The sequence below is a fragment of the Letharia lupina genome (assembly GCF_014066315.1).
Source record: "Letharia lupina isolate WasteWater1 chromosome Unknown contig_9, whole genome shotgun sequence".
Taxonomy (NCBI): Eukaryota; Fungi; Ascomycota; class Lecanoromycetes; order Lecanorales; family Parmeliaceae; genus Letharia; species Letharia lupina.
In genome coordinates, this window is record NW_023502978.1 from 299,690 (window position 1) to 325,961 (window position 26,272).

At 26.1% G+C, this 26,272-nt stretch overlaps 3 protein-coding genes across 3 annotated transcripts; 1 reads left to right on the top strand and 2 right to left on the bottom strand.

The window, feature by feature from the left end:
* Positions 1–12,625: 12,625 nt before the first annotated feature.
* On the bottom strand, positions 12,626–14,603 carry HO133_010572 (uncharacterized protein; the record flags this gene model as incomplete). Its single annotated transcript, XM_037301424.1, has 4 exons — positions 12,626–13,202; positions 13,258–13,328; positions 13,378–14,113; positions 14,176–14,603. The coding sequence occupies 4 exons, from the start codon at positions 14,601–14,603 to the stop codon at positions 12,626–12,628; spliced, it is 1,812 nt and encodes a 603-aa protein (XP_037153058.1).
* Positions 14,604–15,138: 535 nt separating this feature from the next.
* Positions 15,139–15,853, top strand: HO133_010573 (uncharacterized protein; the record flags this gene model as incomplete). Its single annotated transcript, XM_037301425.1, has 3 exons — positions 15,139–15,212; positions 15,281–15,389; positions 15,452–15,853. 3 exons carry the CDS (start codon positions 15,139–15,141, stop codon positions 15,851–15,853), a joined length of 585 nt encoding a protein of 194 aa, XP_037153059.1.
* A 602-nt stretch (positions 15,854–16,455) lies between these two features.
* HO133_010574 (uncharacterized protein) lies at positions 16,456–17,718 on the bottom strand (the record flags this gene model as incomplete). The annotated part of the gene is made up of 2 exons (XM_037301426.1): positions 16,456–16,741; positions 16,865–17,718. The coding sequence occupies 2 exons, from the start codon at positions 17,716–17,718 to the stop codon at positions 16,456–16,458; spliced, it is 1,140 nt and encodes a 379-aa protein (XP_037153060.1).
* Positions 17,719–26,272: the final 8,554 nt, after the last annotated feature.

Sequence of the window (26,272 nt, forward strand, 5' to 3'; positions counted from 1 at the left end):
ATAATAGAAGTATACTAGTTACTATTCGCGATAAGCTTTATATTCTTAGTAGTAGTAATAAAGAAGAATAGATTCTTATAGATATTTATCTCGATAACTTTAATCTTAATATTAATCTTAATCTTAAGCTTATTAGAATAATTAGCAATATTTATATCCGTAAAAGTCTTTTATATATAAAAATACTTATTAAAATAATTAACGTCTTTTAGTTTATTAAGACTATTAAAGTAATTAATAATATCTATAGATATATTAAAATATTTAAGAAGATATTTATATCTCGCTATTAGCGTTATTAATAAGATTATAAATTATAGCGTCTTTAGTAATAGAAGAAAACGCGTTAGATTTAAGATTATCTAATTATTAACTATTTTATTTAAATAGTAGTAACTATTAGAATTAGAATCGAAATAGATTTTAATTATATCTATAACGAGCGTATTAAATAGCGATTAAGAAAGATAATAAGAATAAGTTAGATTTATTATAAGACTATAAAACTAGTTAAATATTTATATTAGTTATATTTTATATTAATCTAAAATATCTAAAATAGTATTAATAGAAGGCTTTAAGAGCTATTATAATTACGAAATATATAATAACTTCGCTTATAATAATTATAAAGATCTTATTAAAGGCTATTTCTTAAAAATAATATTTATTATAAATTATTAATATAAGTACTATCGATATAAAACTACCTTTTATAATAAGCTTTTTAATTATTTTCGAGAAGAGTATTAAAAAAAGTCTTCTATAAGTATTACTTCTTCTATAAATATTAATAAAAATTTTATTATAGATATCTAAATCTTTAAATCTAAAAAGCTTATTATAAAGTCTCTTATTATCTTCTTAATATCTAAGTCTATATTAAAAATCGAATATATCTTTTAAAATTATTATTGTACTATTATTTATATTAATTAAAAGCTAGTAAATAAGAAGAAGAAGTTTTATATTAATATTAACTATACTATAACTATAGCTAATTAAACTTTTATTTCTACTTCTATTAAAATTAAGAAGATAATTATTAAGATCTTAATTTAAGATTTAAAATCTAAGATTTATTATTTTAATAAATACGCGATTTTTATTTTCTATATAAAAGACGTATTTTTAAATAGTATATATATCTTTATTTAGATTACTTAAGAGATTTACGTCGTTAATAATCTTAAGATTAATATATTAATCGAAGTTAATATTCTAATATTAGAATAAATAATTATCGACTTTACTATCTAATTTATTAAAATAGATAATTATTAAGATATAACTATATCTATAGATTTATATATTTACTCTAAGCTTATTAAGCGAATTATAAAGTTATTATCTTATATAATTCTATTTTTTTATATTACGATATAAGTATTAATAGCTTATATTAGCGAGCTATTAATAAATAGAAACTTACTCTTTAAATTATAATACTTAATATCGCTAAACTATATTAGAGAAGTTTATATCTATATAATAAATATATTTTTTTAAGTAATCTAAATAAAAAACGATATTAATCTATTTATTATTATTTCTTATAAGATATAATTAGACGTGCTAGATAAATATAAATAAGATAAATACTTTTCTATCGAAGTATACTATACTAATCTCGCTATTATCGAATAAAGAAACTAAAAGACTAAGTTAATATGCGATATTATTATAATAATAATTATTATAATAGTAATAGTAGCATTTAATCTTTAAATTAATCTATAAAAGTTTATTATAAATATCTTATTCGATAGCATAGCTATTATTATCGACTTATTTTTAAAATATATTATACTAAACGAAGTAACGATCTATAAAAAGTCTAAAGTAGTAAAATTCTTAATATATTTACTTAATAAGTATTAGAATCTTTTTATTAATTAAGATTAAATAATAAATATATTAGAGAAGAAATAAATATCTATTTCTTTAAAGCTTAATATAATATTTAAATTTATTAAAATATATTTAATAGAATAAAAAAATAAGAAAGTTATCGATACTACGTTTAATAAATTATATAATTAAAAGAAAATAATATAATCTAGATAACCTACGTTATATAGCTATTTAGTTTTTATAATTTAAAAGAATATTTCTAATAATTATAAGAGATATATTATAATAGATATACGCGAGCTTAATAAGATAATAGAAATTAATTTTTACTTATTATTGCTATAGTTAGAAATTATAGTATTACTATTAAAATACGCATATCTATTAACTATAGACGTCGTAAATTAGTTTTATTAATTTCTTATAGCGCGTAATAATTATTATAAGTTTATAATAGTTAATTATAGAGAATAGAAAGAATCTATTATCGCCTTAATAAGATATAAGAGTTTCTCGCTATATATCTAAAGGTAAATAAATACTATATTACGATAATTTAGAGTCTTTATAAAAGTATTTATAAATAATATTATTATCTTCTTATATACGTTATAAGAGTATCTTAGCTATCTTTATTAAATCTTCGAGCTCTTTTATAGTAAGCGAGTGAGCCTATCATCTATTAAATTATTTATTAGCTATTTATCGATTACTCTACTAGACTAATAAGTTAATAAATTAGATATATTTATATCTTAAAAGAAAATTTATATAATTATTAATTTACGATTTTTAGAAATATTACGTAATCTCGAAATCTTTCTTAAACTTATAGAATAACTTTATTCTTTGATTTCTCGTTATATATAGCTTGCTAATCCGCTATAAGAATAAAAGATTATTCTTATTAAGGGCTTAGAAGTTAATACTAAGAGTTTATTACGTAAACGATTTATTATTAAAATACTATTCTATATTTCTATTAAAGTAGAAGTAAAAGTTTTTTATAAACTTTAATAAGCCTTTACTAGCCTCTCTTTTCTAATATATTATAACTTTATAAAATCTTTATTTATAGATCTAAATATCTCTAAAAGCTTCGAATTTATTATTATAATATATTATTATAAATAGAATTAGATTTTTAAAAGCTTAAATAAAATAGCGTATATAAACGTTTAATTAATTATATTCTTAAGTTAATATTTAAATATAGCTAAATATAACTACTAGTCTATAAAGTTAGAAGTCGCTAATATAATATAGATTATAAAAAAGATTTAATATATAATTAAATTTAGCTTAAAGTCGTCTATAATAGTCTATATTAATTATTTAACTACGATTTTTATTTCTAAATAAATTACGCTTAATATTACTAGTATTAATAAACTTAACCTTTATCTAATTCATATATTCTAATATCTTTTAATATTTAATCTTAAGCTTCGCTATAAGATAGATAAATTTAATATCATATTTAATATACTATCGCGTCTATTATAGACTTTTATTACGTAATTTATAAAATTTAAAAAAGTACTCGATACGTTATATTAGTATATATAAAAGAATAAGATAGAGCTAAACTAGAAAATCTTAAATTTATATATATAGTTAATTATTAATTTAGAGTTATTATATCTTTTAGCTAGACTAACTAAGTTAGCCCGCTAATTCTTCTAAGCTCTCTTATTAAAAATTTATATATAGAAGTTTTATATTTTAAAGTATTTAATTTGCGATATATATAGTTACTTTATAATTCCTTAAATTATAGAGCTCGCTTTACGCTTTCTAACGTTATAAAAATAATAAAGTTTAGTCTATTATTAGTAAATTAAATAAATATTTAAATATAATAGTTATAGTAGTTATATTAGACGTATTCAAAATTAAATAATAATTCTTTTATCTATTTATATAATTATTCTTCTTTTATAATTCTATTAATCTATTAATTATAAATAAATTAGTTCTTAATACCTCTTATCTAAATATTGCTAAGTATCTAAAGTATATATTTCTTCTACTTATCTTTTAAATCTCTTATTAATATCTTTAAGTTATCTCTTAATAAATTTATTACTATTAATAATTAAGGCCGTAAGTAAGTCTAATAATTATTTACTACTACTTATAAACGCGCTAAAAAACTCTTTAAAAGAGTTTAAATGAATATATTCTCTTCTATATACTCCTCTTAAGCTAGCGATAATATCTTTTAATTTAGCGATACTATCTTCTAAAACGCATCTTTCTTCTTTATCTATTCTTTATTACTCTATTTTAAAATCTCTTAACGCGTATTAAATTCTAAATATCGTTAAGAAGAAGCTTTTAAATAAGAGGAAAACGCTATCGAAGACTCTTTATTATAAGATCTATTAACAGACTTCTTTAATAATAACTCTTTTAATAGCTTACGTCCTTTTAGTCTACATTCTTTTAATTTATTTTTTAGTCTTTATTTAAATCTTATTTAATCTTTAATAAGACTCGCTAGCTATATCGCGCGTTATTTATATACTATAAAATTTATATAATATAATTTAAATCTTATAAATTAGATTTATAATAGCTATAATATAGCGTTATAGAAAGATAAGATAATTAAATAATACTACGATAGCGAAAAGACTAAAGTTAATATATCTAAAATAAATATTAATTAAGAAGTAAACGATATAGAATAGAGCTATAAGAGCGTTAAAATAAATATAAATAATCTAATTAATCTTAGCGAGTATACTATTAATTAAATCCTTTATTCTTTAATATTAGAGATCTTAAATTTTATTAATAATTATAAAGAATTTCGTCGCTATAGCGTTTAGTATAATAATATAATCTTAATAATCTTATAATAAATTACTATTAATTATTTAATTATTCTCTATATATATAAAATTTAGAAAGTAATTACTATTTATATATCTATTCTAGCGCCTTTAAAGAGCGAAAAATTAATCTTTAGCTAAATCTATATTATAAATAATATCTAAGATTAATTTATAATACGATATAATTTTCTTTTAATCGCGTTTTTTATATTAACTTTATTAGATATAGCTACTATAATTATATTAATTAGATACTTTATTATAAAATAGCTATAATTCTTAAAAGTATTAATTTCTATATTAATATTCTTAAATTAATATTTAAAAGACTAAAGGCTAATCTAAATATAAGAGATTATAAGCTATTCTATAAGAATTTATAGTATTATAATCTATATATCTATAATTATTTTATTTTAGATAAAATTACTATTATCTAAGAGAATAATATCGATAATCTATTAAATATATTTAAGACTAGAAATATATTAATAGAGGCTTAAAGTAATAAGAGATTTAATATTCTATATTAATATTTAGTCTATATATCTTTATATTATTCTCTTATTTTTTTATTTAATAAATAGTTATAGTATAATAATATATCTTATATAGATAATATATTAAATAAAAGTCTTCTTATTTAGCGAAGTAGAAATAACGAAGTTATTTTATAAGTTAGAGGAATTATTAATTAAGATAACTCTATATAAATAATATTTATCTTATATTATAGATCTATATTATTTATTTCTTCTATTCTATTAATTATTAACTTTCTATAGATATATAATATAAAGTTATTTTAGTAAGTTTAATCGCCTTTTTTACTGCGATAGACTATTATAATATTTCATTTATAATATCTATATAATTATCGAAAGTAATAAACTTTATTAGCTAAAGATAAATTAGAAGATTATTTAGACTAATATCTATTAAGTAATTATTAATACTTATATTAATAGAGCTATTATAGATAATTAGACTAGCAAATAACGTATTATTCTTTCTTCCTTCTATTAAAAAAACTTATAATTTATAAAATAACTCTATTAGAATATTATTACTCTATTTATCAAGTTTAACTAATTAAATCTCTTTACGACTTTTATCTATAACTTAAAATAAATCGAGATTATTAAAAATCTCTTACTCGGCGAACGCGCTATTAATCGATTTAATCTAATTACTAGAATATTTAGATTAAAGCTAAAGACTCTTATAAATAATATTCTAAAGAGAAAGATATTAGATATACTCTTATTTTTTTTACCCTCTATTATAATATAATAATTTTTCTCTATTCTATTTAATAGAGTAATCTCTTAGATAATATATTAATTAGATAATTAGTATAAATTATAGTCTCTAAGAGTACTTCTAATATAGTTTAATCTATTATATATCATAATTTCTATTAATTAGCCCTGTGATATTATTTAATTTTTTTTTATCTCTATAAGAACGAAGTATAGCTAATTAAAATATCGATTAGTCTTAATTCTAACTAACTTTACGAATAATAGATCGAGTTTCAGCTTATATCTACATTATTAAATTTCAAAAACGAGGCCTATCGTATATTCATATCCTTATTATTTTATACTCTAAAAATCGATTCTTTAGCGCTATTAAGATCGATATCGCTATTAATACTAAGATCTCTAATTAAAGTCTATTTTCTAATCTCTATACGATTATTATTAGATATATACTCTATAGAAACTATAATTAATATACTATTAATAGAATAGATATTATTTTGTTTTATTAAGATTTAGATAAGAATATATATAATAAGCGATTTTCGAAGAACTTTAGCGACTATATCGTTTTTAAATTAGACTTTAAATATCTTATATATTATTAATATAGATCTATTAAGATATTAGATAATAAATTTAAGTAGAATTATTAGATAATATCTTATAGTCTCTATTTATTAATTAAGTATAACGTTTATATTAATATAAAGATTTATATTAACGTTAAAGCTTATAAATATATCTTTAAATATATTTATAAGAATAGCGATTAGATTAATCTTCGAATAGAGTATAAAGACGATATAAATTAAGACGATATAAGATTAAACTAGATAGACGAGATTTAAGAGTATTAAGACGTATAGTAAATAAGCTCTATAAAAGTCTATTAAAGAATTTTTAGCTTTAAATTATATAATTATAATTCTTCTATTAAATAATTATCTATTTATCTTTTAAATTAATAAGATATAATATTTAATAATAATAATAATTTATTTTATATAGTCGATATAGAATATAAACGCTAGATTAAGTTAATAGTCTTCTTTTAATTAAATTAATAGCGTCGATAAAAAGATAAATAGAAGATCTCTTCTATATTAATCTATCGATATAATATATCTAGAAAAAAAATAAGTAAGATATATTTAAATAGAGTTTATATTAGAGGCGTAAGAATATTATTATAAGAATATATTATATTAATTTAAACGCTAGAAAACTCTTTTATTTATAATATCTTCTTCTAAATATATTAAACTCTATATTTTTTAAAGACTTACGTATAATAGATAATAATATTCTTTTTTTTTACTATAATATCTATATAATAAAAGACTTATTTTATAATAATATCGAATAAGATTAAGTATAAAATAAAGTAGTAATCTAAAAGAGAGAATACTATTTACGAGATCTCTTTATAATGATTCTATTATAATATAAGCTCGATAACTCTCTAAATCTATAGAATAATTATAAATTAAGATATATAAATAATTTCTTTTTTATTAAGTAGAAAAACTTTAAGCGTAATATAAATAGCTTATCGCGTTAATAATAATATTAAAATATTATAACTTTTTTTAATATAGTATTTCTTTTTTTATATACTAAAACTTTTCGCGCTAGATATATTTTTTCTTAATAATTTCTTTAATAAATTAAAATACTTTAAATTATAAAATAAAAAGATTATCGCGCTAACGGTAATTTTAAAATATCGTAACTTTTTTTAATATAATATTCTTTTTTTAGCTATTAAAACTTTTCATATTAGATATATTTTTCCTTTTTTTACTCGCAAATAATTTAATTCTTCTTTTATACTTTACGTATATTTCTTAACTAATACTTATTATTCTTTATTTAAATTATTTGATAATCTTATTTATATCCTTTAGACTTAATATTATACTCTCTCTCTATTAAATAATATATAATATAAATAAGCTATTATCGAAGACTTCTATCTTTATTTAATTTAAATTCGCTTAAAGAAAAATAATATTAGCTTTATAAAGAATATTAGTCTTATTATTAACTTTAATTTATTCGCGATCTAGTAAGATTATAAATAGTATTATATTAATAATTAAAATCGACTTCTACGCGAAGTATATAGCTATCGAATTAATACTTAGAATTAGATATAAATAAGTTTTAATAATAATTAAATTACTATAATTAACGCTATTTAAAATATAATCTCTTATTTTAATAATTAACTCTTTTTTCTTAATAACTATAAAGATATTAATAAAATTATACTTTAGAATATTATATTACGAAGAGTATAAAATAACTCTAAAATAGTTATTATTATAACTTTATCTAATATCACCTTTATTCTCCTTTAAGATAATATTATTACTTATTCTCACTTTAAGATCTCTCTTAATATTATTATTTAATTTAATTATAATATATTAATAGAGTCTAATTTAGCTTAGTTATTAGAGGCGATCGAGCTTATTTTCTAGAATAAGATCTCTATATAAAATCGCTACGATATTAAGACCGTCGATTATATACTCTAAAATATTTAAAAAAATCTTACTTCTTTTAATAGTATAGTTATATACTTCTATAATAACTTTTATTAAATTCTTTTAATTATTAAGAATACTAAGTTAGATCGCATCGCTTAAACTATATTAAAAACGTTTTACCTTTAAAATTATATTTAAATCCTTAAATTAATAGAAAATATAAAGCTCTAAAACCTTAATTTAATTAATTAAGATCGAATTAATATAGAGAAATTTATTTAAAGACTATTAGTTATAAATAATAGTATCTTAATAAGCTTTAAGAAATAAAAAGTAATTAATTAATCTATCGACTAGTTATTAGATAACTTTATTACTTAACTAATTAATACTATTTATAATAATCTTAATCTATATCAAATAGCTAATTTCTATATATTTAAGACGATTCTTTATACTCTTAATAAGAATATTATTTAATTTAATAATTAAGTTCTTAATAAATTCTCTAGAGTTAAGATTATTTATAATAATAGAGATTAAGTCATTAATAAGAAAGATAGCTTTCTTCTATCTATTAAAATAATAAATATCTTTAAATTAATCTCGCTTTTATCTTATTATTTAGAGTTAAAATAGGATTATATAATAATATTATTAAGAAATTTAGAGTAATATATAGATTTATATAATAGAATATATCTATAAATTAAGTATATTAAATTTAAGATATTTAATTATTATATTCTTAAAGATGAATATAATAATAAATAATACTATATATTACGTATCTCTTTAGCTTCGCCTAATTCGAATAATCTATATACTTTCTTTTAATATATTTAACTTCTAATTTAATTAGTCTTTAATATAACGATTAATAAGTTCTAGAGCTAGTTATTATAGTAGATTAATCTATATTTATATTTCGAGATCTTTACTTATAGCTAATTATATATAGCCTTAAGTCGAGTTATTAGTAAGATTAATCTATTAATTATAATCTTAGATAATCTATAAAGAAAATAACTTACTCGATTAAAAAGATATATTAAGAATAAGATTACTAAGTAGATTTTTTTTAAATAAGAATATAATTAATTAGTAATTTATAGTAATAAAAGTAAATTATTTATCACATAGAAAGTAAATAGAGTTCGGTTTAATTTAAGATTAAGGCTTTTATCTTCTTTATTAATTTCGTAGTGGTAGAAGTAGATTAAAAACGCATAGCAAGCGATTAGAGTTCGATTTGACTTAGGGCTAGAGCTAAAATTTCATTTAACTTAGAAAAATCCAACTTCATTTAACTTAGAAAAATTCAACTCTATGAATTTAATTTATAGGCCTTTACTTATAAGAGTATAAAATACTAATCGAAGTCTTTAAGTATTACGTCTATCGAATTAATAGTAATCTATTATATTACTCTTATAAAAATATTAGACGATTTTAAGTAGCGATTAAAGTAAGATTATATTAAGAATTCTTATTAAGAAAGATTATTATAGATATTAAAGTCTTTAGTAGAGAATATTACTACTATTTTAATAGTTATAAATATTACTTAAATAGAGTCTATAAAGCGTATTCTTAAAATTTCATTTATATTAAAAAAAGGTCTTATTTATTATATTAACGACGAAGATAGATAGCGTTTTAACGTTTTATCTTCTATAAAGTAAGAGATATTCGAGTAAGCTTATAAATCTATATAGTATATTATCTTAAGTATTAACTTAATTAAATTAAGAGATATAAGCTATATAAATTTCTTATTTCGATTATTACTCTAGCTATTTCTTTTTATACTATAGCTATAAACTTTATTATTATTTTATCTCTTATTAAAGTAGAATATAACTATTTACTTATTATTATATATAAGATTATTAAAAGAAATCTTCTAATATTAAGAAAGAAGATTTAGATTACTACTTAATAAGTTAAAATAGTACTTTATACGTTATTATAGTATAATTAGAGTATATTAAGATATATTATTAATAATCGCGATCTACATTTTATATCTACTTTCTAAAAGAAGATCTTTAATAAATTATATATTAAGTTTCTAACATTTATAGTCTATTATTTATAGACGAACGATTAATTTAAGCGAATTAATTAAATAATAGAGATAGTATTATATTTTTATCTTACTACGAATTCTAATAATAAATAAAATAAAATCTTATTATATATTTAGATTACTTTTAATAACTTTTTAAGTAATATTATAGATTTAATATCTAATAAATTATATTATAATTTTAAAATTAATAATATTATAGATATATTACTTATAAATTTCTTAATATCTATAAAAGTCTTTTATAAGCTTTATTTAATTAAAAGAAAAAAGATAAATAATACTATAGTATTTTTATTTATTATTATAAAAGTAAGATATAATATGAAGTATTTAGCGCTAAATCTTAAGAAAGAGAATAATATCTTTTTTAGACTATACTATAGATACTTAATTTCAAATTTTTTAAATAAAAAACTCTCGTAATAATGTATTAGTTTCTTTAAGATCTTAATAAAAATTAATTATTTAGCGTATTAATTGAAATTACTATTAATTATACGAATTTATTTAATTATATTAATCGCCTAGTTAGAGCTAACTACTATTATTATAATCGAAGCTTTAAATTTATATAAGAGAAGAGTTAATATAAAATTATTATTCGTTTATAATAAAAAAGATAACTTCGAAGTTAGAATAATTATAAATAAATAAATTATATATAAAAAGTCTAAATACTTATTATATTAAAAAGACTAAGATTATAAATATAATATATAATATATAATCGAGAATTTATCTAATATAATAAAGCTAGTAAATAACTATAAACGTAAATTAGTATTTATCTTATCTACTAGATAAAAGATAGATAAGAATATTAGAACTATATAAGTATAATAGTCTATATAAATATTATAGTCTACGTCTAAAAGAGAAAGAGAAAGATTATATAAGAATTTACTAATTAGATAGTAATCTATATTAAATCGTTTTTTGAATTAATAAAGAAAACTTCTAAAGTCTAGAGTAAAAGACTTTTACTATAAGCGTCTATTTCTACTACTATCTTAATAAGAATATTAACTTATTTTTTCTTTATTAATATCTAATATAACATTACGAAAGCCTTCTATAGAAGTCTCTAATAGAGCTATTTTTACTAGATCTAAGAGGCTTAAAGAGTCTAGGCTAAATATATATTAGCGTCTTCGAGTATTCTCTACTAAAGTAGATTTCTAGATAGTAAGAATATATCTTCTTTTTACATCATAACTTGATTTATAACAATTTATAATATATTATAGAAACTTATTTCTATAGCTATTTTATAGTTGAAGGTTTCTTTCTTAGCTTATAAAAGAACTTCTTATAATCTTTTATTATAATAGCGATAACGTTAGTAATAAACTTCGCTTTCTTATTAATAAAGTTAAAAAGTTATTTAAAGTCTTAAAGTTATATAATAATAACTTAATTCTCTAATTTCTTAGTTATCTTAATAAAGGTATAGACGAAGATCTCTACTATATTCTTTTCTTTAAATATAATCTTTACTATATAATTTAAGTTCTTTTTTAAAAATTTATTATTACTTTAAATAATAATAAGTTTATTATATAATAAATAGTTAAATATATAGTAATCTAAATTAAGTATAATAGTTCTAGATCTAAAGAATATATAAGAGTTATATTATTCTAGCTATAGTATTTCTAGAATAATATTAAATTATCTTAATAAGATAATTAAGTATTAAAGTTCTTCTATATAATCTTCTAAAATAAGTTTTATTAAGACTATATATATAATATTAGAAATAAAGATAGATTTATTATCGATTAATTATAATCTATAGAATTATATTAGTACTACTTTAAGTAACTTATTTACTTTAATAAAAGATATATCTACGAAGCTTAATATTAAAGCTTCGATATTTAAGAGATAATTAATCTTAATCTATTTTATTAATATAATAATTTTTTTATAAAAGTCTAATTAATGTTTATTTTATAAAGAGGCTTCGATAATAATAATATACGCGGATAAAGAGACGAAAGCGAGTATTCTTTCTATTTTTAACTCTTTAATTCTTATATATAAGACTTCTAGATTTCTAACAATAACTTAATTAGCGGCGTGGAGAAGTGAGGTTCGACCCTCGGCACCACACGATTCGATGTCGGCCCGAAAATCCAGAAGGGTCTTGAGGACTAGAGGATCAGAAGCAATTCGAGCAGCACAATTGAGCGGACTGCCTCTTTGCATTTTCAAACCAAAAAGGGTAGGGTCTGGGTTGGCGCCGGCTTCGAGAAGAAGGCGTACACAAACGGCATGGTTCTGCGCAGCAGCGTACATTAGGGGTCCGGAGTTTTGCAAGTCCACAAGATTAGGGTCGGCATTGTAGCTTAGTAGTATCGCAACAGATCGTTCGTCTCCTCTAGCAGATGCCCAGATCAGAGGACTACGGCCTAAGGCATCAGTCGTGTCAACCTCGTCCGCGCAAAGCTGGACCTCCTTCTCCAGATCGAGTAATGAAAGACCGAGGACGATCTTATGCAATTTGGTGAAATTTTGCTCTTCAACAAAATCGCCTGATTTGGTGAGACAACTCAATAGCTCCGCGGCTTCTGTCGACAAAGCACCTTGGAGCAAGAAATCACAAGCCTTATTCTTTGGACTATCGTCATTTTCGGATATGGGTCTGCGAAACGTGGATTAATGACTTGGCAAATCGGCGAAAGATCAAGGGTACCAACTTGTAGTCGATATCTGCTCCTGCATGTACTAGAAATTGGCATGTTTGGTTCTGCTTGCCGTACAAAGCCCACTGCGTGAATGCTTAATAGACTTTTGTTGAGAATGTGGATTTCACCTACTCGAAGAAGTGAATACCCTCGGGTGCTACTCACGTCCTGCGGGGACGCGAGGCCACGTCCAAACAAGTTTTTCAACGCTTCGATATTCCCTTCCAACGCAAAATTGACGCATGGGGCAGAGTCTGGGACTCTTCTCAGGGTTCTCAATTGGAACTGAGGGCCAAAATTCTGGGAAAAGCCAGCCTGGACGGTGATTATTTGAGACCAGAAGAAGCCAAGTGGAAACCAATACTCAAGGCTGACGCGAGGAATTTGGCCTTTCTGGCATTGCTGGCTGCTACATTTTGGACTGAAGAGCGGTAGGCCGGTATAACCGATGAACATCTGCCCAAGCACACGGTTCAAAAAGGCAGGTGAGGCAGATTTTTTGTACTCGTGACACGAACAAGGGCATCTGGGTCGACACGTAGAGGCGTACTGCAAGACCCTCACACTGACACCCTCCGACTGTGGAGGGTCTTGGGACGACTTCTTTGGTTTCAATGCTGGGCCACGTTGACGTACGTTCGGAAGGGGTGCCTGATAAAAAGGGCCTAATTGGGAAGCCCGACCATCTTGCAATCTATTGGATTGATTTTCCAGCAACTCAACTATCCTGCCAAGTCTTTGGTCCACCCGCTGGTGGAGATTAGACTGCTGGACCAATTCATCTCGAAGGGCAGTCTGCTGGTTAGAAGAATTGGCGGTAACGGTGGATATATTTTCAATATCCACCCGAACACGCACCATGTCTCGTCTAGCAGTTGTCTCGACTGTCAGCCAACACTCATCTCAGCAAAAAAGAGGGAGTTGACTTACGAGTGAGAAGCGCCTAGAATTATGTTGAGGCTGCACTTGACCGAGTTGATCCCATTCTGCAAACCTTGCAGCCTCTCCTGTTCTTTGTGCCACCTGTAGCCTCGGAAAGCGGAAGCCTTGGCATTGATGCAGGTGTCACAAAGACGATTGACGATTGCTCGTAGTTCATCCAATTTGGTATTGGCCTGCTCCAGAAGGTGCTTGATATCCGCTAGCTCGCGATCCCTGGATGGCAGCCACTCGCGTTCTCGAACAACAGCGGCTACTTGGTACAATACTAATTCGATATCAACGGCTTCGTTGTTCAAGGCGTGCAGTCTTCCAGGAATTGCCTTGTGCAGTCCGCGCAATTTTGCAAAAGCATTACAAGTTTGAGCGGCGAGGGTAGCGACGGCGATGACGCTTGCGGTAAGCGACAAAGGGTCCATTCAAAATGTAAGGTATGTACGAGGGGTAAAATGTTAGAATTGACGTCAGGCTTGTTAGGTAGTATGGTAAGGGATATACTTTGGTGCTTATTAGTCCCTCCTATAGCTCATCGGCAACGATCTTATGCCCATGGTCTCCGAGGCGCCAACTGAACCATGTACATAGCTATGTATAAAGCTATACAGCTGCAACAACAGATTTCGACCATGGAAATCTGTCTTATCTTTCAGTCACTCTCGGACTCTTATCTTTAGCGCCCATCCTTTCCCAATCAGTTTTCATCATCACGATCATGTTCGCCCCGCAAAAACGAATGGATGCCTACCTTACCTACGTATTGTAGAATGAGCCTCACATCTTTATCTCTTCAACAAGCTCAAGAAAGCCTTTGAATGGTTCGTGTATCTGTACATCTCCGACTCGTGAACAGCTCATGAATTATTATTGATATCAGCGTTGCCCATTGTGTGAGATAACATCCAACCAATCTTATTCCACAACCATCAATCGTTGAGACACCAATTCCAGCTCAGTATGCATGCGGCACCATTGATCGTACTGAATGGCTATCCTGGTGTGGGAAAGTCATCAGTAGCTTCGGCATTACAGTAACAAGAAGCTCGCACCGGGCATCGGAGCGCGCGGCACGGAACGGTTATGCTGATTGAAATTACAGAGCTCTGATCGCGGACTCGCGATTCTTGCCCAGCCATTTGCTCATCGAGCCCGTCGCTGCACTCCTCGAGCGCGAGGAAACTGGATATCGTGACCTACGAGAAGCACTGGTGCGTGTCCCGAGTGCGCAATAATGATGTTGCTCTCAGGCTGATGTGTCTCTACTTCACAGCGAACCCCAATGTTGAATAGTATTGCCTCAAACCCATCTCTCCGACAACGCACTATCATCACTACATACTACCAAGAGACGCTTAAAGACCGTGAGATAGATCTCAAAGAATATTTCGAGGGCGCTGTGAAAGGTGGCCGACCTTTTGTGGTGTTCATCTTGCGCTGCAGCCCGGAGGAGAATACTAGAAGATTGCTTGGACGCCCAGCAAGTCTGAATTCCAGGCTGACCGACACAGACATCCTCAAAGATATTCGGCAACATCATTTCGTCTACTCTTTCTATGATGACGGATTCAAACAGCCAGATGTTTGGGAATATCAGCTGGACATAGAGGACACTAAGCCAGAGGAGGCTGCGCATAAGATACTAGAGCATCTGAGAACCGTGCCGGGTGCTTAGTGTGGATGAAAAGGATAATGTGCGGGTTGCGCTGAAGAACAAGTCTTATTTATACCACACTCGTTCCTCGATGAATGTCCTCGACCCGGGGTAAAGCTTTGTACAACTTGGAGTAAAAGTGCTTGATGGAGGAAAAGGGATCGATTATAGGATGCACGATAATACCTAGTAGTGGTTTTTGGGTAGCCTTTCGTTGGCTCAGGTCTTTCCTAAGTCTAATGATCTATACTTTAGCCACGTCAAGATGTTACTCTGTGGTTTCTTCAGTCATGTCGTCCGGGGTGGGAGAAAATATACGATGAAGCAATGGAAGGACGTTCCTGAGATGATTGAGATCACTGGCTTCCGCGCTTCGCTGCAGAGTGAGGGAAGACTGACGAGGGGTTTTCAGGTTCCCTTTGAGCGCTTACTTGAAGTGACGAAGATCTACTTTTCCTCAACGGAGTTAAGAGCAGCATTTAGGGAAAACAAGACTCTTCAGCAGCTTCAAGATGAATTGCAAAATTGCTATGATAGGATTGTTGCTGCGAATCCTCGTGAACGGCAAGATTCGTCTTCACAACTCAATCCCTGAATTGTATTTTAGATTTCTCGGATACTCTTCACCGATCTCCTAGTTTCAGCAAGGGTTGATAAACCAACTTCGTCCACTGATCGCGCATAGATTGCCGAGAGATGCCTTCATTTCGGGCGATTGCTTCGCATATGTAGTGTTTTAGCCTTCGTGAAGTAGCCGCCAATTGAATCGCAACGATACTGAAGAATTTACCGGTATCGCTGAGATCGCCGCGGCCTCTTGAGAATATGAAATTCGCGGCAAGCCGTTTTTGCTTGGTGAGAGTGCGTGCGATAGTCTGAGCAATAGTAGATTTGCCTGTACCGGCCATGCTATTTAACCAAAATATAGTCCTTTGGCATGGGTGGAGAGCGGTGTATCAAATTGACCGGATGTCAGGGAGAGAAATGAAAAGCCTCCTTTGCCCTCATAGCGTTCCCCGAAAAATCCGGTACCCGGCGCTGAGAGGTGTCTCATTCTCCCCCTTCTTACGCCGAAATTCCCAGCTTCCAATCGCTCTCTGTTTCGCGCGCACTGACGTATCCTTCCCCTTCCTATTGCCCTTCTCTACTGTGTCAGAGCCATCGCTGACAGTCTTCTCTACTTGAGTCGGCATAGCTTCCCTTGCTTTGTCTCTTCCTTCCACCTCAGCCAGCTTCTCCTTGAGTTCTCCCTCACATCTTTTTTTCTCCACGATTTCCTCCTGAAGCCCGTCAATTGCCTGGTTCTTCTGCTCCAGCAGCTTTTTCAGCTTCTCTTCTCGCTTCTCAAACCTCTTGAGGTTCTCTTCATCGTCTCTGCAGACCGCGTTTGCATAGTCTTCGGACGCTTTCCGGCACTGCTTATGGAGATCCTGGACTTCCGCTCGTATATCCTCAAGTTGCATTCGAAGTGACAAGATTTCGTACTCATGATTTCGGAGAGAGTTGCGAATGTCTGCAACTTCTTGAGAGTCTGTTATTTCGACCACCGGGGTAATAGCAACGGATGTTCCCGTTGAGACTCCGGATTTAGTTGGAGATCTTGGAGGTGTAAGTAGAGGTACAGATCCGCCCGACCCCGGCTTTGTGCTCCCCGTACGCAGCTCCGATGGTGTTCTCTTGCTGCCATTATCGACTTTCTGCAAGCCTCGAAAAGTGCGGGAACTATGCCTCTCTTTCCCCAAATTCAATGCACCTCTTGCAAGCCTGTTAGCTTCTTCGAGTCGATGCTCTTTCACAGCGTCCATGTCTCCTTCTTTCTTCTCGAAAGCCTCGGAGATCCATTCCCCGTACCTGTCACGGAGTGGCATAGTTTGTTGATCGGCCATGGGTGTGAGGACAATTTAGTCTCCTAAACGGTGCTTACAGTCTTGATATGACGGACGGGAGGGGACAGTCTCTGGAAAGATAACTCCTTGCCTGTCAAAGACATGCATATGCAGAGTAGGCGGGCCAAGCCACGTGTACCCAGCTGATTCGTGGAGCATTCGCCCGTCGCGCGAAACCAATGAAGTCAACTGGCCGATAGCAAAGAGCTATGTGCAGTAAGAACACGCCGTACAGATCGTCAAGTTCGTCCTTAGCACGCCTAATGACTCCGCAGTACTATGTTGTCCGATTGGCTCTTATCGAAAGTCATCAGCACTCCTTTGCTTGTTATTTCTCGATACGCAGGACTCGAGATCACGCAGTCAATCGAGTATCATTACCTTGGTAGAGAGACGAAGAACTAGGCTTCTAGATTTGACCGGCAAAGAACTCCTTGCTGCATCTGCGCCCAGTATCGCACTATCCCATGATCGAATTGAGCAGGCTATTCGTGGAGGTGATCGCGGAGCAGTAATGACCGTCTATCCCCCTTATTAGCGTGTGCAGAAAACGTTGGAATACTTGGCACTGAGAAAATCACACACACACCACCAAAAGTAGTACTGAATAGATGAATCTTCTCCTATATCGCATTCTACCACCTTCCTTATCATATTTGAAGCTCCTATATATCTCGCTTAGCCGATCCTTGGTGTTTTATCTTAGTGTTTCGAAATGCCTCCCAATCGACGCAGTCAGGGGCCTCCCCTTTTACTACCGAGCTCCCCATCGGCCAGACAGTTTAAGAGGCCTAAGAAGGCGTCCTCTCGTGCCTAGCGATTGCTGAGGATAGCCAGCCGGGCCCTAGCAACAGTCAGTCAAGCGCAGCTACCCCCACTCCCAGACCTGAAGGCCCTCGTGCCAAAGCCGCCCGTGAACGTGCGGCCCTGGAAGACGTATAAGCTCGATAGGCCGTCAGCATGGTTGCGAGGTCCGATATCTGCCTCCCTACTCACCAGATTTTAATTCTATCGAGCTCTCTTTCAGCGTCTTGAAGGTATAGGTTCGAAGACACTTTCATGAGGTATGGCCTCAGTTTAAAGGGAACTTTGGTGATTTCTTACGATATGTCGTGAGGAGGAGTCGGTGTGATTGCTTTTCGAGGGAGTATTTTAAGCATAGTACTATGGGAGGTTATATCTTTAAGGCGGATATGAGGGAGTTAAATAGGGCTCTTAATGAGTGCGATATTCAGATAGATTTTGAAGACTAAACTACATTTGCTGCTGCTGCTACTGCCTTAGAGTCATTAAGGCCTTCGCCTGTCGCCATTGAGGCTTGAATACCTTTAAGTCTGTCTTAAAGCCTTTGGCTAAAGAGGTAAGCCCCTTCTATCGATCGTTGCGAGGGGCATTTCGAAACAATAGGAATTGGCTAAGCGAGATATATAGGAGCTTCAAATATGATGAGGAAGGTGGTAGAATGCGATATGGGAGAAGATTCATCTATTCAGTACTACTTTTGGTGGTGTGTGTGTGATTTTCTCAGTGCCAAGTATTCCAACGTTTTCTGCACACGCTAATACGCCATTATCGTTACCCTATCTCTTCCCGAGTAGTCTTAGAACTAAGAAAGTTCAGTATTAAATAAAGAGGAGTGGGAGATTATAAGGATCGTTGATAAGAGATAAAGGGGAAAGGGCTATAAATATAAGATGTGCTAAAAGAAGATATAGCTGCTTAAACGCGAGTTAGAAAATGTATAGAAATTACTACGAAAGTTTAAGGCGAAATACTAAACGTAGCGAGAAGGTAAATAAGAAAGATCGATATATATAGATAAGAGTTAATAATCGTTAATTACTTTTTTAATTCGTAGAATAAGTTTATATATTTTTAAAATTATAGAAATTAAGATTATTTTAATAAATTTAAGATACTACTATTATTCGCTATATCTTTTTATTTTATAAAACTAGTATATTTAAGAAGACGAATACTTTATAACTAGTAATATATAATTCTAACGAATATATTAAATAATTCTATATATTATCTACTTCGCTCTTAATTTATATAAATTCTTACTTACTAGCTTCTTTAAGATAGAGACTATTCTTTAAGATTTAAATGCGATAGATAGAAAGGCTAATTTAATAATTAAATATTTCTAGTAAAGATATTATCTTTTCTAGATTTATTAATAGAGACTCTATCTTCGTTTAATATCTTTATTAAACGTATAAAGCTTTATTCTAATAACTCGCTACGTTAAATTATTCTATATATTATAAAGTTATTTATCTTCTAAAATATATTTATTAGAGTATATAAAGACAAGTAAAGACCTATGAATTAAATTTATGGAGTTAGATTTTTCTAAGTGAAATGAAATTTTAGCCCTAGCTCTAAGTCAAATCGAACTCTAATCGCTTACTGTACGTTTTTAATCTACTTTTACTACTATAAAATTAATTTAATCTATATAGTATATAGATATATATATGTGAAGAGAGGCGCGCTAAGATCTAATTAGAAAGGTATATTAAGTATAAAGAATTAATCTATAATAATTATCTATAAAAAATAGAGAAAGATTATATTCTTATAGTAAGAAGTAAAATTATCGAAATACTAGAAAGAAATAAAGATAACGTATTAATTAATAATATAAATTCCATAATATCTTCTATCGTAGTGAAATTTTTCGAATAATAAAATAGCTATAGACATCGAACGATTTCAATTCATTTAAATATATATCATTTGATATTTCTTCTATAGAGATCTAATTAACTATAATTATCGTAGTAGATTCTTCTCTTATAACGTTATTATAGTAATATATTATATTAATATAATAGAGATAATAGACTAAATTATAGTAATATTCTTCGCTTACTAAGTAATAATTTAATATAGAATCGTAAAGAGTATATAACGTAAGATCTTAAAGAGTTAAGCCGTGTTCTTAACGATAATAGTCTTATTATTACTTAGTTTCTTCGTAATATTCTCCGTAATATTCTCCGCAATATTCTTCGCATTTATCTATTATAATTTCTTCTCTTACGATATTTCTTCTATAGAGGCTTAATTAACTATAATCGTTATAGTAGATTCTTCTCTTATAACGTTATTATAATAATATATTATATTAATATAATAGAAATAACAGATTAAGTTATAATAGTATTCTTCGCTTACTAAATAATAATTTAATATAAAATCGTAAAGAGTATATAACGTAAGATCTTAGAGAGCTAAGCCGTATTCTTAACGATAATAGTCTTATTATCGCTTAATTTCTCCGTAGTATTCTTTATAGTATTCTCCGTAGTATTCTCCGCATTTATCTATTATAGTTTCTTCTCTTACTTCTTCTTTTATAGAGTATTAAATTAAGTAACTAGTTAAGTAGCTAACTAAGTAGATTACTAAGCTAATAAAGTAGATAATATTAATTAAGCGACTACTCGAGTATCGCTAGCTTAAGAGAAGTATATAGAGAAGGATAATAACTATAAATTCGTTTAGGCTCTATTAAGAGGCTTTAAAATAGAATAATAAAGAATAGATAAAGGAGAAAGACGCGTCTTAAGAGATAGTATCGCTAAATTAAAAAATATTATCGCTGGCTTAAGAGGAGTATATAGAGAAGAATATATTTATTTAAGCTCTTTTAAAGGGCCTTTTAGCGCGTTTATAAGCAATAGTAGATAACTATTAAACTCGTTTATGGCCTCGATTATTAATAATAGCGAATTTGCTAAGAGATAGTTTAAGGGCGTTAGTAGGGGCTCTAAGAGGCGAGTAAAAGAAGTATACGTATCTAAAGCGTTTAATAACGTTTCCGCGAGGGGTATCGAGAACGATTATATTTATATTAATAAAATTAATAGATTAATAGAGTAGTAAAAGAATAATAATTATATAAATAGATAAAAGAATTATTATTCGATTTCGAACGCGTTTAATATAATTATAATATTTAAATATTAGTTTAATTCATTAATAATAAGCTAAACTTTATTATTTTTATAGCGTTAGAAAGCGTAAAGCGAGCTTTATAATTTGAGGAATTATGAAGTAACTATATCTATCGCAAGCTAAGTACTTTAAAATATAAGACTTTTATATATAAATTTTTGATAAGAAAATATGAGAGAACTATCGAGCTAATTTAGTCGGTCTAATTAAAGAGCGTAGTAACTCTAAATTAATAATTAACTATATATATAAATTTAAGATTTTCAAGCTTAGCTCTACCTTATTCTATTATATATACTAATAATAATTTTATAAAGTCTTCGAATTTAATTAAGAGAAGATACTAGTAGACGATTTATCTTATCTTATATATACTATTTATTATATAAATATAATAGCTAAAATTAAAGTAACTCTATTATTATTTCTTATTATATTCTTATAATTCTATTTTATAATAATTAAATTCGATTATTTAAATATTATTTTTATCGTAAAGTCGATAGAATTAAACGCTATAATATTACTTCGATTTAATTATAATACTTATTACTTAATATTATTTTACTTCGAAAATAATATTAGTTATATTTTAGAGTATAACGATTAAAGAAGTTATAAATATATCTTTTATATCTTATATTCTTCGAAATTTAAGCTTTATTTATAATTCGATTTAAAATTAAAAGATTTTATATAAGATTTTATTTTTAAAATTAATAAGAAAAAGTATAATATTTAATTATTAGAAAATCTAGATTTAGATAATAAATATAATATAAGTAAATAGTATTTTTATATCGACTTTAATTAAAAATTCGATTTTCTAAGATTAAATAATATATTACTAATAAATAATATTAAAATAAGTATTTTTTTAATTAATAATAAGTTTAAGTTACTTAAGTATAATAATATATATATATTATATTTAATCGAGTAAATTAAAATTCGAGTTAATATACTTATATTCGAAATCTTTTTATTTTAAAAATAATATTAATAGTATTTTTAAGTATAAAGATTTAATTATTCGCGTTATTATAGTTACTTTATTCTTTTCTTTATATAAAATTCGAATTAATATAATAATAATTTAAATTTAAATTAATAGATATTAGTAAAAAATTTATATAGCGATATTATTTTATTAAGTAATTTTAAATTTAATTTAAATAATAATAATCGCGAATATTAAAATTAATAATCTCGACTTTTATAATATAAAATTATAGCGAATAGTAATTAAGAATCTATTTTTTAAGAGAATATTATATATATTAATATAATAAAGTTATTTTTACTTTAAGTCGAATTAATAAGTACTCGCTTTTCTATTTTATAGAGGCTTTACTTAAGTTAACGCTAGACTTCGAGATTAATATATCTAAGATTAGATATTCTTTATCTAGATTATTTTCTTAAGTTTAATTATCTTCTAAATTAAAACTATTAGATAAGAGTATTAACTCGATTTATTAATCTTCTCTCTACTTTTATAATAAGATAAAGTTTAATTTAAATAACGCGTCTATTTAGTCGACGACTTCGCTAGATTACTCTTTTATATCTAGTTTATTAAAGAGAAAAGTTATTCGAAGAATTAATCTATTTAAATAGATTTATTAAATTTATAATTCTTATTCTATAAGACTATACTTCTAATATAAATCTATTATAATATTAAAATTTATATAAGTATTTTAATACTTAATATCTTTATTTATAGAATTAATAATTCTATAGTAAAATCGTCTAAGTCTTAAGAGAAGCTATTATATTTAAAGTTTTTACTCGATAACTTTTAGAATATAAGTAACGTTAACTTTAAAATCTAATATTTAAATTATAATAGATTAAGAATATATAAGAATTATAATAAATTAATAAACTCTTAGCTTTAATAGATAATCTTAGTTTATTAATATAGTTATTTTAATATTATTACTCTATAGTCTTTATATATACTCTAATAATAGCTATAGCTATCGCTTTTACTTAAGATACTTATATTAGATTTAGATATATTAGAGATTTATCTAAAAGTCTTCGATTAACTTTTTTACGTTAATTTTAATATACTTTTTTATTTTATTAAGAATAATTTTATATTTATTTTTATTCTTTTTAATAAGCGTTATAATCTAAGTTATATTTAGAAAGTAATTTATTTTTTATAAAAGTATAATCTAGTCTTTAACTCTTATCTAAATATATTCGAAATTAAAATTTATTACTTCGATAACGATCTTTAATATATTATTATTACTTCTCTTTAAAGTCGACTTTAAATAAGAAGCGTTCTATATGAGATAAAGATTAGTTATTTAATATATTAATATAGTATAAGATAATATCTCTTTAAGATAGTTAATCTCTTTCGCGATCTTATTATAGCTATATATTCTATATTTATAATCTAGTAATAGCTATAACTTTTACTCTTATTACGAGCGTACTCTTAATATACCTCTTAGCTCTATAACTAGCGGGCCTTAACGAAAATATCCTCTATTATATTATATCTCCTTCTTATCTATATAGTTTAATATCTTAATTATCTTATTTAATATATCTATATTAATATTATATTTATACTAGTTTTAATACTATAACTAAGATTAATCTACTTATTTTATTTATATTAATAAATAAATTTAAAGAAACGCGCTAATAGAGGCTTTAATAAAAAATTAAGTTAAGCTATTATATCTCTAGATAAGTCTATTAAATAGATAAATCGATTTTAAAGAGTCTAAATAAGATAGCGAAACGGTCTTAATAAATAGTAATCGAGGGATAAAGAAGATATTAAACTATTTATATAGCTAGCGAATCGAAAGAAATAGCTAATATTATCTTATATTTTTATATTTAAAATATATATTAATAGTATTACTTATAACTTTATATATTATAATATCTAAGATTTTAATAGAGTTTTAATTAGATAAGAAATAATCGAGTTATAGCTAATTTAAGATACTATTCTTCGAAACTTCTTTATATATAACTTCTCTATAAAATAAAAAACCCTCTAAACGAAGTAAGTATATTTAAAAGATTATTATTTAAAGTACTTATAGTTTTCTTAACGTCTTAAATAATTAAGAAATAAGTATATTAAACTCTTATAAAGAAATAACTTTATCTTAAGCTTTATAGTGAAAATTTTTATTCTTAATATCGAATAATTTCGACGCGCCTTCGAGAAACTTTATTACTCTCTAATATATTTAATATTCTTAATACTTATTCTTTCGAAGTATTTAAACTCCTCTTTACTTTATTTTAAATCTTCTTTTTTTCTTTCTTATAATAAAGTTTAATATCGAAAGAATAAATTAAATTAAGACTCTATTTAAATAAATTAAGTTTTAATAAATATTAATTCTATTAGATAATATAGTCGATAAGTTCGATTTAATAGAAATATCTTAAGATATTATTAATATCTTATAACTATAATATTAGATTAAGTACTAACTCGACGAATTTATAATTATATTAAATAAGATTCGTTAGAAGCGAGACGATTTTCGAAAAATTATTATTTAATATTATATCGCTATAATAAAAAAGGATTTAGCTATAAATAATTTATTTTAGATTTATAGAATAATTAAGAAAGTAAATTAACTAGTTCGAGATTTTTAGAAGAATATAATTTCTCTATAGCGAAAAGTTAATAATCTTAATTTATAATCTATAAAAGATTTATAGCTATTCTTAATCGAGGAGAAACGTATATCTAAATAATTAAAAGAGAAATTAATTAAAATTCTAGATTTATCTCTATTTATCGATGATATTAATTTTATCTAAGACGATTGATTCTTTAAAATAGAATAGAAATTTAAGATTAATAGCGATTATTATCTTATTAAGAATTTTAAGATAATTTATATAGTCTTATAACTCGGTGATAAAGTTATATAATATACGATATATAGAAGACTTCGAAACTTTATTAATTTATATTAGTTTTTTACTAAAATTATAAATAAATTAATCGATATCTATAAGAATTTAGATTAATATAATAATATATTATATAATATATATACTTTATAGTAAAAAACTCGAATCTTTATCGACTTCTATTTAGATTTTATTTAATTAGATATTATTCTTAATATTAATAAAATCTTTATATTAAAGAATTATCTTTTTAAGAAATTAAGAAAGAAACTAAGAGAGTTATAATAGATTATAAAAGATTTTATTATCTTAAAAATTATAAAAAAATATCTTCGAAAGCTAAATAACTTATAATATATTAAGTATAAGAATTTTAAATTTATAAAGGCTATTATTAAGTTAACTATAATATAAATATTAATAATAGTACTCGCGATTAATATATATCTTATACTTATTATCGAGTTTAATTTAAATATAACTACTATATCTCTAAATATTATAATCGATTTAAAGTTAAGAAAATTAATATATTATAATTATAATAAGAAAGATTATTATCGAAAAAACTATATAATAATTATTTAAATCGAGGTTGATAAAAAGGCGTTTAAGGAAGTATAACTTTACGCGATAGAAATAAATAAAGAATTCGAAATCGATA